Raw genomic sequence first — 15,967 nt, forward strand, 5'->3', positions numbered from 1 at the left:
AAAAAGTAAGGTAAGATGCATTGCAATTCTTTTTAAGATCGATCAATGTGTGCTCAAAAATATTTGTCAGATCGATTTGGCCAGTAACATTTCTGAGCGAAGTTCACCTTTAATAACTTACATACAGTGATGAAAGATCATGAAAGATTTTCACTCAAAAAACTATAAATTCAGTGACAGAAACTTTGTTAAAGGGACGTTATGGATAGAAGTAAAATTGAAAAACCCAAGAAATTCACCAGTTATGGTAAGCTATGCAACCAGAAATCACACCACTGACATGCACCGCTAACACTAACACGCAGGGCATCAACGATGGCATCACAAATGACATAACTGATGACATCACTGATGACATCACATATGCCACCAATTGCAGTGTAACATTTTTGCAAAGGGTTTTGTTTAGAATGTTGCTAGCAACATATAAACAGTGAATGTGAGACCTCTCATCAACTGCTGCATATATCACAGAATGTACTTATTGTAATATAACGGTTCTATTGAAGTGTTGCTGTTAGCAGCAATACATTAATAAGTACATTTAGACAATAATTATAGTATGCATCATTGAATTAGATTATTAGCCAGGAGAATCATACATCCAAGCCTATCGAAATCTTTAGTAATGTTAAACTTGGAATTAACAGTTAACAATGCAAACATTACTACACACACCTGTAAGTGCAAAAGGAATACAAATGGAGAGCATGAATGCATACAGATTTCAGGCACGAACAGGAAAACTCCAGTAAGAAAGAAACAAACACCATGACCAGAAAATGACACTAACATTAAAGGTCAATATGACATACAAAAAACGAATTGTCTGTCTGGGGCCTGCTCATTGTCCCATGTATGTGCACCATGAACTCAGGCCAGACCCTAAGGAAAGTATCTTTAGAACCGAGCAGAATGGTAAGGTGTACAAATACAGCACCTTTACACTATGTGCATCATGTTTTTAATGCACATCGCATACTCTGCTTAAAATACGCTGTTATTAAAAATAAAATAACCGTTCTAGATATGTGATGCCACCAATGATGCCATCAATTATGCCATTTGTGATGTCATCTTTGATGTGCTGGGTGTAGGTGCTAGCAGTGCATGGAAGTGGCGTAAGTTATGGTTGTATATATTACCATAACCTGCGAATTTCTTGGGTTTTTCGATTTTACTTCTAACCATAACGTCCGTTTAATAGCGTTTTTTTCACTGAATTTGATAGGTTTTTATTAGTGCTACTTAACCATAAGGTCCCTTTCATAAAGATTTTTCTTTGAATAAATATATACATATGCCTCATTATGCAGTAACGAGAGCAGGAATAGTGAGAGTATTTTACATAGCTGGGTACTGTACGTTTGTGTTGCCATTCATTGCACCTGTGTGATCCTGATACCCCTGCAGTTATAGAACACTTGTACAGGAGTGAGAGGACATCAGGAAGTAGAACACTTTACATGTGGCTGTCTAGAAATCGCACCGCCAGTTTTTTTTTCACAATTATATGAATTAAATGCATAATCCTACTCTACAGCAACACAATCATGGACATCACTGTAGGACATTCCTCAGTATAATTGTGGAAGGATTCCACCATCTTTCTTTTCTCTAGACTTCTCTCTCCATCCTGCTGCTTCCACTTTCTGCAACGTAAACCCCTTTTGGGTATGATAAAACAAGGTATTGACCACTTGTTACCTTAATAGGGATTGGGCACTCTAAAGCAGATTTGCTTTTACACAATTCCCTGTGGACTTTAGCCTCTTTAAGGAAGGCATCTCCCACTTTTTCTTTGATTCACCCCTGAATTGCAAGAATAATTCATGTTGACCTATTTGGCAGAATTAACCTTTCAAAAGCCCTTAGCCATTAAGGAGAAGAAGTAGTGCTCCAAAGCAGAGGCACGCTCTGCTCCTGTCACAATACCAGGGCGCATTTGGGGCGAATTGATGCTGAAGCACGACCTGCCTCTCTGCCAGCTACATTGGTACCTAGGACGTTACCTGCAGGTGAAGGACTCTTTCAGGTATAAATCACCCTACTTGGAAGAAAGAGAGTAAGGACACAAGTTGGCACACACTTGAACCTTGAACTGCTGGTGTTGTATGTTCGAAGCAGTTTACTGCTACACCATGCCATCTGAGCGCACTGTTACCTTGGCTCAAACCAGAAGCTCACCACTTTGAAAGTCTTTGAACCACTGCATCTCGATCCATGAGTCACCAGCATCTCCGTGTTCAACCCGTGATTGAACATCGAACCGACCTTACTGGCCCCATCAACCCTCTTCATTAGAATGCTGCATCAAACCGCAACCAACCTCACTTCAAACCTGACTTAATTTCTTCTGCCTGTATTGACCACTGTAACTCACTGCATCTGAACCTGATTCAAACCACTCTCTCAATGATAAGTAGCCTCAATTTAGCACAGTCGAACCACTAATAACTGATTAGGTCTGACTCATCTGCAAAGAGACAATCCGAAAACAATCCTTGCCTCGTCACGCACTACTCCTCTGGAACTCGATCCCCGTATTGGTTCGGAACGCCCACACAATTCTCCAATTTTGCAAATTCTCTGAAAACGTGACACACAGACTGCAATTCACGGTACTATGCTACTGTTAAAAGATGCCAACCCAAATGCTGGCTACCCACATCCTTTGCAGTGTTCTGCTGCTCTCAAGCTAAGCCTGCACTCCAAACAATCAAATAAAAAAACATGTTTAAAAAAAAAAGAAAAAAGGTACTGGTGGAAGGCGCTGGCCCCCCGGTCCACCTGTTGTGAGCATAGTGACTGGTTAAGTCCCTTTTGCATCTTCTTCCTCAAGAAGCATATCCTTTTTGTAGATTGTGGTGATTTATTGAACCTTTCCTACCTGCTAAGTATCCAGAATGCTTGCATTATAACAGTCTGCATTTCTCTGTCTTCCTTCTGCATTTCTCTGTCTTCCTTTTCAGGGGTGCTAGTGTTTTATAGTACAATTTTGGATGGTTGCACTATTGCTGTTTGGGTTACTATTGTGTCACAATCACACGCTGCTTAAAAGTATAGTCTGCCACAGGCACGTGTTACCCCAAAAGGAAAAGGAGGTATATCTCTTATCTCTGCCTGTTCCTCCTTTTCATGGGTGTCAATGTTTTATAGAAGTGTAAGAGCTGAATTCCATCAAAAAACTAATCGAAATATAGAGGGGTAAGGGGATAAAAGGAGTAGGGATGGTGTTGGGGTAGGTTTACAAATATAGGGAAGGGACGCTTGGGGGAAACCCCAGAAATACAAACGTGTAAAATGGCCATCGAAATAATTCCTGTCAGCAAATCTACATAGAACCGTGGCAGTTGGCATAAAACACATAGGGCCTCATTACGAGGTGGGCTGAATTGTATTGTATTGTATTGTAGTATTTGTAACGCGCACCTGACGAATTAAATCATAACTGGGCGCAGATCTATCAATTGACATTTGTCTATGAATGGTCCACTGGATCTTATGAGAATTACATAGCAAATATACTCTATCAGAGGCCTAACAGAACAGATAGGTCTTCACAGCCCTCCGGAAAACCGAGAGGGTTTTAATGTCGCAGATTTCTCTGGGCAGTTTGTTCCATGCTCTGGGACCGTAGACTGAAAATCTTCGGTCCCCTTTATTCACACATTTAGCCCCTTGTATGCAGAGCAGATTCAGGTAATGGTGCCGGTGCCGGTAAACACATTCCGACCTATTACGAGGTTCCCTTGCGGGACATGCTCTGAACGTCTGGTCAGACCAGACATCCTTTGCGGGTCCCACAAGGGGACCAGGGAGCTAATAACGGGCCCGTTATTAACTGGCCCGTTATTAGCTCCCTCCCCATTTCCATTGAGCCCTATGTGGGCTCAAATGGGGATGGGTTTTTTGAATGAGGAATTACCGGATCCTCCAAGGTTGGAATGGCCCGGTAATTCCTCATTCAAGGAACCCGTACCTGAGTTTGGAGGCAGCCATGCCCTTTTTGTAAGGGCATGGCTGCCTCCAAACTCGTAATGAGGCCCACACTAAAAAAATGTAAAGCTATACATAATAAAGTTCAGCTGATGACACAAATGATATAATTTGTAGACTAACTCTACATGCAAACAATAGAAAGATAAATTATCAAAATGCAGGTGATGCATCCAGACAAATGTATCCACGCAGAGCTGATTCACACAGAAACTGCAGCAAAACTAAAACTAGGGCCTCATTACGAGGTATGCCGGTAGCCATGCCGCTATTGGCGGCATGGCTGCCGGCAAAACCGCATCCGTGTCCGTGTCCTCGGAATGAGGACTTACCGGACCATTCCGAGTTCGGATGGCCCGGTAATTCCTCACTCGAGGACACGGACACGGTTCATCCCCATTCCCATTTGAGCCCCCATAGGGCTGAATGGGAATGGGAGAGGGAGTAAACAACGGGCCATTACGAGATGGCCCGTTGTTTGCTCCCACTTCCCCTCGCGGGACCCGGTATGCACGCCTGGTTTTCCCAGGCGTGCTTAACGTGTCCTGCGAGGGGACCTCGTAATGTGGCGTAACGGGTTGAACGGCGCCGCAGCCTTTTACGGCGCTGTTTAACCCGTTCCGCCAGGGTCGTAATGAGGCCCCTAGTGAGCACAGTGATTCAATTTCAGGCCCTGACGGCATCAATAGGTGGGTTGCACCAGAGAACAGCAATGCATCCTTTGGAGTCTGACACCTGAAGCACATTCTGGCCACATCCAGATGGCTTGGGACACCACTGTTGGTGGCGCCAGGCATTTCACAAGTCAAGAAGTGATTTCAAGGTAACCTGGCTATTTATTATGTGCTTTGTTAATCGCATCATTCTCCTTGAGTTGCTGAGAAGAGACTAAGATGTTGAGTGAGGAAGATTAGGTGGCGAATAGGGAAAGCCAGGTCTTTGGAACATTCCTGAAATCAGCAAGGGAAAAGACAAGAAATACTCTAGGCAAGACCAAGAAAAATGTGTGGCAACGCAAACCTTCAGAGACTGTAGTTGACTATTTCCACAACGGGAAAGTCAGAGTCTGTGGGGCCGAGAGGGAGCGCCACAGAGATTGATACATTGGGCCTCATTACGGGTCCAGCAGTAACCGTGCCGGTGCTACCAGCAGGTTGCTGCCTGACCCGTAATGATTTACTGGCGCCTGTCTTCCTGGTAACACCAGGCGATTACAGCCCCGGTGGTCTGGGAAGTCAGGCACTGGCAAATTGTAAGTTCCCATTCCCATAGAGTCCTATTGGGGATGGGAATGTGGATCACGGAAGCCGGCACCGTTAATAACTCTGTGAAAACTCTGTGGGCAGGTGCCGTTCCTCCCGGCAGGTCTTACCTGCCGGATGGCACGGCTCCCCGCCCGCAGGGTTGTAATATGCTGGTCCGGAAACAACAGTGCCGGTAAGTTTACCGGCACCATTGTTTCCGGACCGGCATAGTTGTAATGAGGCCCGTTGACTTTTTTTGTAGTGTGAACCCCTTCCTGTGGTTTCAGTGATCTTAATCCCCTCATTTTGGTTGTTACAAATAAACTACATATACCTTTCCTTCGAGTTTTCTTTTGACACTTCAAGGTTGACATAACCCTCTGACTCTCTCAAACTAATTTGGAACACTGGCAGTTCGTCTCGGGAGGATAGCTCAGGGGCAACGTGCTTACTTTAGCTGCAAGAGACCTATAGTAACCCGGGTTCGTTCCTGTGTCCATGCTCAGAAACCTCTGTTCGATCCCCGTGTCCACGCTCACAAACCTCTGAGTATTAAGTGCGTTATAAATAACCAATTACCATTACAGATTGCGGCAATGTGAATCTGGGGGCTTACCTCCAAAAATGGATCCCTTCAATGTGCGCCCGGTGAGCATCAGCATGGGATCAAATGCCAACTGTGCACCAGCAGGAGCTATTCCAATAAGGGCACAGGTTCCATAACCGGGATGTGAAGACTGCAGGGCCGATATCTGAGGAGAATAAAAGGGGATACTGTTGGCTAAGGAAAGGTCTTTTGCATGCTGAACAGAAAGCATGTGACACCCAATTACAATCAAGCCAACTTAGGCAGATTTATGTGTATGTTTGCACGATGACTTTGTGTTGCCATTTCTACAAACATAACTGAGCTGCAAACCTTAAATAAAGCACTTGTTTTTAAAGGGGTAGTGTGCTACTTGGTTGTCATCATAGGATGCAATACTTCTTATTATAGATGTTACTTTCCAAAGAGTGCCAGGGTGCTCTTGAGAGGTGATAGAGCAGTGTATAAACTAGTTATACACTACAATCCCAAATGCGCAGAGTGACATTTAAAGAATGTACAGGAAGGAGAAAATAGACCTTGGAAAATTGTGAAGCTGTGTTAAATGCACCAGTGACAGGAAAACAAGGATTCAGTGTCTTATTGTTATGACAAATTAGCAGAGTCCCCACACAACCACCTGTGATCTTGGGCATGGCCTCTGTGGAGACTCATTAATTATTCTTAGGAATACATATGGGACATGACAGTGAATGCTGTGTTTTTGTTCATTGGCTCTATAGAAGGCTAATTCTACAATTTGCCAGACATGTCAAAAACTTGCTTTGGAGACATTCTTTATAAATTAGGCTACACATAACCTATAGTAGTTCTTGTAGAATACAAAAGACACAACAATTCACAGAAGAATCGTGATAGAAATCAACATATGTTATTTGCTAGCTGGCCAAATGAACTGCTATACCAAGATTGGGGCTCTGGTGTTTAATTATAAAGGCCTTTGACTCTTTATTCTGAGTAGTGGATGTTGGACGGATGCACATACATTTCCTGTCCATCATGCCTATACACGCTTGTCCACTTACTTTTCCCCTTTGTCAGTCCTGTGTTTTCTGAGGAAAACGTGCTCTTCTTCCTCGTCTGCTTGATTGGAGTGCCGCTGAGATAGGGACATAGTTGCCGGGAGTCTAGAGGAAGGACCTTTATATGTTCTATAGTTACAAACAATTGTAATACTGTTTTTCCTCCCGATTGCTGTTAATAATGTCCATTCACAGTTGCCGCTATATACTAGGAAAGGAAATTGGGCGCTTTTTGTGGCAGGTTCAACAGAGGAAACACAAATGAGGTAGTAAAGTTGAGACAAATCAAAACAGACAGACACGTGGACATGTTCTGTGTGTATGTGAAGGACTGTATGAGAGGATATGCCCAAAAACACACAGATTACCCTCCTCCACACACATGTTCATATGGCCTCAAACACACAGACCACTAACTGAGTAAAGTGGGGAGAAAAAAAGAAACAGTGGTCACATACTGCCAAACACCAAGATTCACACACAGTTTCACTCACAAGAAATCTAACAGATGCCTGCAGGCTCCCACTGATATCCAAAGGATAATGCCAAAAGGGACACAAGTAAAGGGACTGAGGTTTACAAGATATCCAGCTGGTAGGCCATCTATTCATCCCCTTGGACTTCCTTTCTTCACCCTCCACCATCCCTAGATGTGTGGCAGTGTGGCATTACTACTCCATGCATGAGGCTCTCCTATAGGCTCCCCTTCCAAAATATGACCCAGCCTCTGGTCATGTGATCGCTTCAGTTTGGGTGTCTCCACATTCAGTGCTCAGCCAGAAGATTACAGCGACCTACGTTGTCCAGTCAGCGAGATTACAGCAATCTAAGTCCTCCAGCGAAACAAGATCTCTGATTTGATGGCCACCCCTTGATTCCATGGACTTCTTTTCTTCATCCTCCCTCCCCCTCCATGAATTCACAGCAGTGGGGGACATTACCACTTTAGGCCTATTACTCACCCAGAGGTTCCTCTTGCATGATGTGACAAAACCTGTGATCATGTGACCCCATGCAGCACGGACCTCGCCTCAGCTCGAACTCAACAAGAAATTCACTGGAAACTAGGTCATCTAGTCAACAAGGTTTTCAACTGTGGACCATTGTTTCACTCATCCAGACTTTCCTTATTCACCTTTCATCTACCCTGGCTGTTTAGTGAATTGGCCTTTACCACTTTAGGCCTTCAGTTCACTCATAGGCTTCCCGTGCACCACGTCAACAAACCCACATTCTATATCCCACTATTAGGCATCCTTAAAGCAGGATGCTCTTGGCAAAGAAAACAGAGGTTAAGGACAACTTTGGTTTGCCACTGTTCGGCCCAGACAGATCCAGGGCTGCTAGCCCCTGCCTTAACCTACTCTCACCATGCACTTGCAATGTCTATCACTTGTACGCCTTTCCCTCGTATTCTTCTTTTTACTGCATATTAAATAATAAGATTACCCTACCCTTACTACACCCTCCACCCTCTTTCCATCCAATCCCATCCTACGCACATCCGGCAGCAGGCAACCTACCCGTTGAGCCAGAAATGCAACCTCATCTATCCTCTGCACCTCGTTCCCCTTACTCAGTCCATTTCCCAACCAGTCCCTCTATATTCACCTTTGGGTTCTGGAACAGATATCTCATCTGCAACAAAATAATTCCCTTCATAATGCTGACATCTTAGCAAGCATCCACATTGACACTGCCTCCATCCGTCACACACCCACCTACTGAAAACATTAGTAAAGTTGGCCTAAGGATCAATAGGGTCACCCATAGACTCTCTCCTGTATTTTGAATGTTCTCACATTCAGCTACTTCCTCCCACCCCCTCACAATTACTCTTCTCTAGCATACATCAGTCCCTCCCAGCTCTTTCTTTGCTAATGTCTGCCTCCTACTTGATTCGCACCCTTTTGATATTCTTTTTTGTTTCCTGTGTAATTTTAACCTTTCAGAATTTCGGATGCCCACCAACTTGATCCCACATTTTTCCTTTCATAACACTCACTCCCTTCACTCCATAAACTCATCGCCCACAACAACTCCCGTGATGTTGAAGTTCTCTCTTTCTCCTACAACCTCACCATTGACTGCACCCCCTCTGACCACCCTATAAAATGAACATCCCTCCGCCTTTCTCTCTACTCCCATAATTGCCACCATCAGACACAAATTCAAATGATACTGTGGCCTCCTAAATATCTACATGTCAGCCCTCTCATTTTGCTCTCACTGGGACATGTTTGTTTCCAATTTCTGAAGACTAAACTGTGCCCTCAGTTGCCTTTTCAGAAAACCTAACCTGGTCAGTACCTTCACCCCTTCCTACATTTCCCCCAACCCTAGATTGCTCCCGAAATCATACTACTGAAGACCCAAATGTACCTCCACCTATGTTAATGGCACACATCTTCCCATCCTCTCTTTCTGCTCTTACTCTTCACCTTCCACCTCTTCCTCTTCTTTTCCCTCCTGCTCCTAATCCTCTTAATCCCCTTTCTTCCTCTCTCTCTCTCTCTCTCTCTCTCTCTCTCGGCTCTCTCTTTATTTATCTTCTCTCTCTCTCTCTCTCTATCTCACACTCTCTCTCCTTGCCAACAACCATACTGATCTCTGTAACCTCACTACTGCCCTGCATATGTCCAAATTCGATTATTTTACCATACTGATTACATCCCTATTCTTTTAGCAACAGAAGCTACGCTCTACAGTTCAACCTAAGCTACCCCTTCACTCCATCTCATCTCTCTCAGATGCCAACGTCACCCTTTACTTGCCTAAAATCTCCAAGATTTCTCACACCATTCTCCTTTCCCTCCCCTTTCTTCCCCTCACCTTCTCCCACCCCTCTCATCACTTGCTTTTGTTACCTCTCTCCATCGTACCCACCAACCCCATGCCTATTCCTATTATGGCTTCCGTGTTCTGATTGATCCTTTCTCATCTCAAGTCATCAAAAGTATAGCTTCTCCATTCTGTACATACCTATTCTATCTCTTGAACCACTCACTTTCCTCAAGTAAATATCCCAATTTCTTTCAAATGTATACTGTTCAACCCATTCTTAAGAAACACTGTTGAACCAGACAATCCTGCTATTAACCTGTCTCTTCTCCTCCACTACTGAAAAAAACCCTCAAACATATAGGGCCAAATTCATAAAGCTGTGCTCTGGAAAACATCAGGAGATGGTCTGAGAAGATTTGCTCCCGCCACCTCAAACTCATTTACAAAGGCAAAGACTAGAGCAAATCTGGAGCCCCCGAGAGCATATCCGTGAATCCTTTGAGAAGTCATGTGATCTGCATTGGCACATGATCCTCTCAAGGATGCTGATGGCAGCTCTCGATTTGCTCCAGTTTTTAGCTTTGTAAAAAAGGTATAGGGCAGTAGGAGCAAATCTCAGATGTGGAGCCCAACTCATGATTTGCTGTAGTGCAAATCTTTGTTAATTGGGTCAATAGTATTTAAAAGTGAGGAAGGCAAAATACACTGTTGAGGCTTTGTAAATAGTGCTTTATTTGTAAGAATCATCTTTATTTTTATTTTATTTTATTTTGGATTTGTAGAGCGCACTGCAGCCCATGGGCATCGAGGCGCTATAAGGAAATTTAAGAAAACTTGCTTGAGGGTTACAGGAAGCAGCCCAAATATGGATACTTGATACAGATAGGTTTAGTTACATGCTAGAAGTTACAGTGCAAAGTACAGTAGCATAGGCAAGAATAGTGGTAACATATAAGATGAAAAGCCTATAGGACAGTCCATTCATGATATAGTAGTTAGGCTAAGGAAAAGTTACATGCATGGTAGCTAGCACGATGTGGGCTGGGATTTTAGACAAACAGCCCAGTTTGTATGGCTTTGCGGAAGGCTGCATGTGAGTCAATGGTCCTGATCTGGGCTGGGAGAGTGTTCCAGAAGGTCGCAGCCATGGTTGGGAAACTCGACCCTCCAGCACACACTCTGCATGTGTGGGGAACAGTAATCTGGTTAAGGTAGGCCGTCCTCGACGGTCTGGATGCAATCTGTTTGGTGATCCTTTGAGCAAGGTTCAAGGGTGCCAGGCCATGAAGGCATTTGTGTGTAAGAGCAAGTGTTTTAAAGACAATCCTTTCCTTCACGGGAAGCCAGTGTACCTGTCTTCTGATTGCAGAAATGTGATCTCTCTGTGGGAGGCCTGTAGCGGCCCTCAAGGCCCGCCAGCCTTCACGTCCTTCCTCCACTCGCTCTCCCCTTCAACCGTCTTTCTTGCCTCGTGCTGACCTCCATGCTCTCCCCCAACAGTCCAGCTCCACGCCTTCCATCCTAGCATACCACACATCTCCCCCTCACTCATTTAAAACAAAATCCTGCAAGTGTACAGGACACCTCACTTGCCTAGAACATATCCACAAAGCCCATTGGCACTCGCCTTTCCTGTAGTCTCTCCCCTCTTATGGACCAGTGGTTTTGCTGTGTATTTTAGATATGTGGGAAAAGAAGCACAATCCCCTATTCAGGCACTTTATAGAAATACTAGTCACAATTAATTATATACATATTGTACGTTTTATTCATAAGCCTAAGGTTCAACAAATCCACTTATTCACAAAACAAATTGACTCAAAACTTTGACTGCGAGGGTTAGTAAGGTGATTGTGTAATCCAATTCCTATTACACTTAATAAATGAACACTTACGTAAAATGTGTTTGGTCGTTGCCATACTAAAAACACAGAAAATGTTTGCCATTGCCGAACACAGAAACATGTAGCCGTTTCCGACTGCATGGCTGTGTGTTTTGCCTAGGGGGGGAAGGGGGTGCTTTTTCCAGGTATAAGGACTACAAGTTTTAATTAATCATATAATATTGGTATTGATCAACCGTTATCTGTGTAAAGGAAGGAGTGTTGTAGAAATAACGTAAATAAAGCCTGGGGCTATTGTCAAGGTCCAGAATAGGCGTTTCAGTAGTGTGGTAGATTACAATGGGTTTCAAGTATGGGTATCATCGAAAAAGGCGGAATTCAGACAAATTCTTAGCAATATAAAATACAGAGTGTTCTCTTTAAGTGCTGAGTACAGCACAAAAACAGCGTTCCGCGAACAACCAATGTCACTTCACTTCTGCGTATTTTACATAGTCTTCTCAATTCTTAGGACTTTAATGGAGGCTGCCCAACTTTTACCTGCTCATTGGAATTTCACCTAACCCTTTTACCTTGTGTTCTTCCTCTGCTTCTCGCTCACACAGCATCTATGTCCTACCAACTGCTCCCATTGCATCTTGTTTTGCTAATCCCTTGTGAGCAAACTACCCTTGCTACGAACACAAAACCACCCAATTCATATTCCACACCCTACCGTCCAAGGTTCTGATGCCATTCTGATATACACTTGGAATCCTCCTTGGTCTGAACCATCTCATGTGTCCTTCCCACAATTCCTGCAAAAGTGCTATCCTTACCCACTCGTACTCCTTCGGGGCGCAATCCTTCACTGCCCTTTTCCAATCATTTGGTGAGCTGTGATTCTATGTACACATTTTTCGTTCTCTCTTTGAGTCTTGGTCGCCCACTGCATCCATGGACTTTGCACCCTAATATTCGGTTTCCTACCTCTACTCAATTCAAACAGTGGAGCCCCTATCATTGTGTGAGATGAGAAACCATGCCATTAGTCTCTATGAAATAGATTTCTGCCAGTCCTGGCCATTCGCTAATGCCCACCTTATATAGTTTGCTATGATCTTATTAAACCTTGCTACCATCCCATTTGTCTGCAGATGAAATACCGAACCGAAACAGTGTTCTGTACCACTTTCTGTTAAACATTTCTCCATTTGGCTTGATCTAAACTGGACTGCATTGTCTGGGATTATTATATTAGGAAAGCCTAATCTCAAAAATATCTGATATAGAAAATGGATTATTGTTCATTTGGAAATATTTTCTGCAATGTACACTTCCACCCATCTTGTCAGAAGATCTATCAAAACATTACAAACATGTGGAACCCTTTGGATGTATATTGGCCCCACTATGACCCTTCCAACTCTTTCCCATGGTAAAAATGGAACTATCATGTACGTCAGAGGTACTTCTTACATATGGAGAGCCTTTTCACTATTGTTGCACTGCATACAATTTCTCACCTTAATTTCCATCACCAAGTCACATGCAGGCCACCCAATGTCTGCACTCACCCATTGCCTTGTTTTTGTTATGTTATTGTTTGATGACATTTGTGAGCTTAATCAATGATTTGTTCTCTCCCTCCCTTGGGGGTATCATACAGTCTCCTCTAAACACACTTCCACTAACCACATGGACATCATCTTCTTTAATGTGCCACTGCCTCACTATACCATGCTCAGTGAGGGTATTCTTGGTTAATGGTCCCCTTCTCTCCAAGTCCTCCCTAACGCTTTGGATCGGCCTTGCACTTTTGCACGCTCAGCCTTCATACATTTTTATATGTCACTGATTGTTCCACAGTCAACACCCCCTTCTTCGTGTCCTTCTTCAGTTGTTGGCAACCTCCACACTGTACCCCAACAGAGAATGACATAACTCCAGTCTCATCATCATTGAGCCAATTCAATCACAGCCTCCAACACTTCATTTAGCCTAAAGCAACTTGGGTGCGATGAATCTAGCGAAGACCACTTAGCACAAGGACAAATATTGGACTCCTTAAAGCAGGCTTGCTTTCACCCAATCCCATTGGAACATTTGCCCATAAATTAGGGGGTCTCCCACCCCTTATTTGATTCACTTTTGGAGTTCAGAAGAAAGAAATCATTTGGACCTCCTTTGCGAGTGTGGATTTTTACAAAGCCTTCAGATGTCGAGGGGATGGAGTGCTCCAAGGCAAAGCCACGCTCTGCTCCGTAGACACTCCCGGGGCATGTTGCGGTGACTATTGCTGAGGACCTGGAACTGTCACTCTGCTTGTAAACCTCCCACGGGTGGCAACGCATAACCTGAAAGGACTCACCCTGTGCAAGACCTCCTAAATTTGGTCCCAACGTGCCCTGACTTCCGGAAAAGCCAGGAACCCTGTTTTTACCACAATAAACCAATTGAGCCACATTTGAGCCATGTTTGCTGCATTCGAACCAGAAGTCGGTACTGTCTTTGGCATTCACTCGCTGTTCAATCCTAGCTTCATTGAACCCGGCCCATGCTGTATTGCCCCAGCAGAGCCCCGTCAACAGTGTGGCTGGAACACCAGTGCCCCATGTAGGCAACTTGAAACTGCTGCATCGAACCGCCAGGACTTTGCTTCACAGCTCTACTGGACCATTGCATCACTCATTAACTCGAACCAGAAGTACTAAATTGCTTTGAACCAAACTCTATCATCGAACTACTCCTGTTGACCCATTATACTTGCACCGCTCGTTGCCACCTCAAACCCCACAAAGCACCCACTCGAATTCAGCTTGATGCCAACTCGAGTCTTGCTTGCCACCTGGGATCAATGTGGCACGTCATCTTCAAACCCGGTTTGACCCGCAGTCACAACAGCTTGAAGTCTGACTCAACACCATTAAATAGCTAAACTTGGAATCACATCATTTTAAGTAACTCTTTCCTATTGGCCCACCTTTTGCGGTCCTTGACACAGGTTTAGTCTCTTTTGCACCTTTTCCCTTCAAGATACATATTTTTTTAAACTCCTAGTTACATTTCTTGCCTGTTTTCCCTCCCAGCTAAATACCAAGAAAACTGCATAATTACTACTATGTTGTTCCTTGGTGTTGGCTTGGCTCCTCAGGTGTGTGCAGTGCCTCAAAAGGGCCATAAAACACACCAGCCAATTGTGTAAACTGTTGCCCGTTATCACAAAGGTTAACTCCCATGTAACCAATAAAGCTGCCAGTTTCTCGGGACAAGGGAGGATAACATAGATCTCTATTCAGGGATTGCGTGACCTCTCAGAGGTAGTCACCCCTGTTGGGAATCCACTTGCCCTGTCCCCTATGAGGTGTTAAGGTTAGCTGGCTCACCTCATTAGTACTAAAAGGGGAGGCTCCCCCTTGGGGGAAAGGGATGAATTCCCATGATTTGTCGCAGTGTGTTTAATTAATCTATATCTATATAAATAAAAATGTAAATGTTTGTTTGTTCAAAATCTTAAATCTCAGAAAGTTCCAAACCGATTGCTTTGAAATTTTGACACAACGTTGTATTCAAATAGGTGCGTGTTTTTATATACCTACTATACATAGATGTCACACCTGTGACAGGTAAAAACAGATTTTTACTGAAAAACAGCACCATCTGTTGGACGTAAAAGCAGCTTCAGATCTGCTCCGTTCTCAACAGAATGAACGCAACAGTGGCTGAAAGACTTCAACGAAAAACAGCAGATCAGCATCAAACATGACTCCATGCTCAGCAATCACGCGATTACAATCGCCTTGCATTCCGGTACAACCCAGCTGATGATTATAGTTTGAGCCGGCATGTTCTCATCGGCACCATGACTGAAGTGTGTCCTTATTGCAAGGCTCTGAAATGATAAATGGATAAATGAAAGGAATGTGTTGCGCCGCCAGGAAAATTAAACTGCCTCAACTTGGAGAACCGCCAGAGCCATTAAAAACTTCGCTTGCCGGATATACCGATGAATCAAAGCATTTCCTATCTAAGATCAGGAAATACAACTCATGCTTCCAAATGACGTTGTTCGGCGCAGAGATCGTAACAGCTCAATTCATTCCAACTTACGTTTGTAATCACCAGCAACAAAGATCATGGCCACTCGTTAGAACTGTACATTTTAGATCTAGACACGGATTGCTTCTCACATGGACAATTATATGTTGTTTGTTCTACAGTCGGCATATCTGCACAGACAAGGGAACAACAAAAAATATTGTATACCCACAAGCATTGTGAAATTAAACATATTAGAAACGTGCGCTTTCTCTTTTATTTCCTTTCCATTTAACCAGACTGAGCCACAGGAACGCGTGGCCGGGGAAATCTAGTGTATATAAATTTGTATAGAACCTTGAATGGAAATTCCTTTATTTGGGACTGTACTATTTTTGTTTGGTTGTTACTGGATCAATGTTGGTTTGTAGAAATATGGTGGCTAAGTAG

General features: G+C 43.8%; 1 protein-coding gene across 1 annotated transcript in view; it reads right to left on the bottom strand.

Moving 5' to 3' along the window:
* The window catches only part of LOC138515902 (alcohol dehydrogenase 1-like), a 495,924-nt gene that overhangs the window by 199,185 nt on the left and 280,772 nt on the right, over nucleotides 1-15,967 (bottom strand). Inside the window, exon 6 of the mRNA XM_069630663.1 lies at nucleotides 5,860-5,995. Within this exon, the coding sequence (XP_069486764.1) occupies nucleotides 5,860-5,995 (136 nt within the window). The remainder of the gene's footprint in view (nucleotides 1-5,859; nucleotides 5,996-15,967) is intronic.

Source organism: Ambystoma mexicanum, chromosome 6q, assembly GCF_040938575.1.
Source record: "Ambystoma mexicanum isolate Mex_15411 chromosome 6q, UKY_AmexF1_1, whole genome shotgun sequence".
Classification (NCBI taxonomy): domain Eukaryota; kingdom Metazoa; phylum Chordata; class Amphibia; order Caudata; family Ambystomatidae; genus Ambystoma; species Ambystoma mexicanum.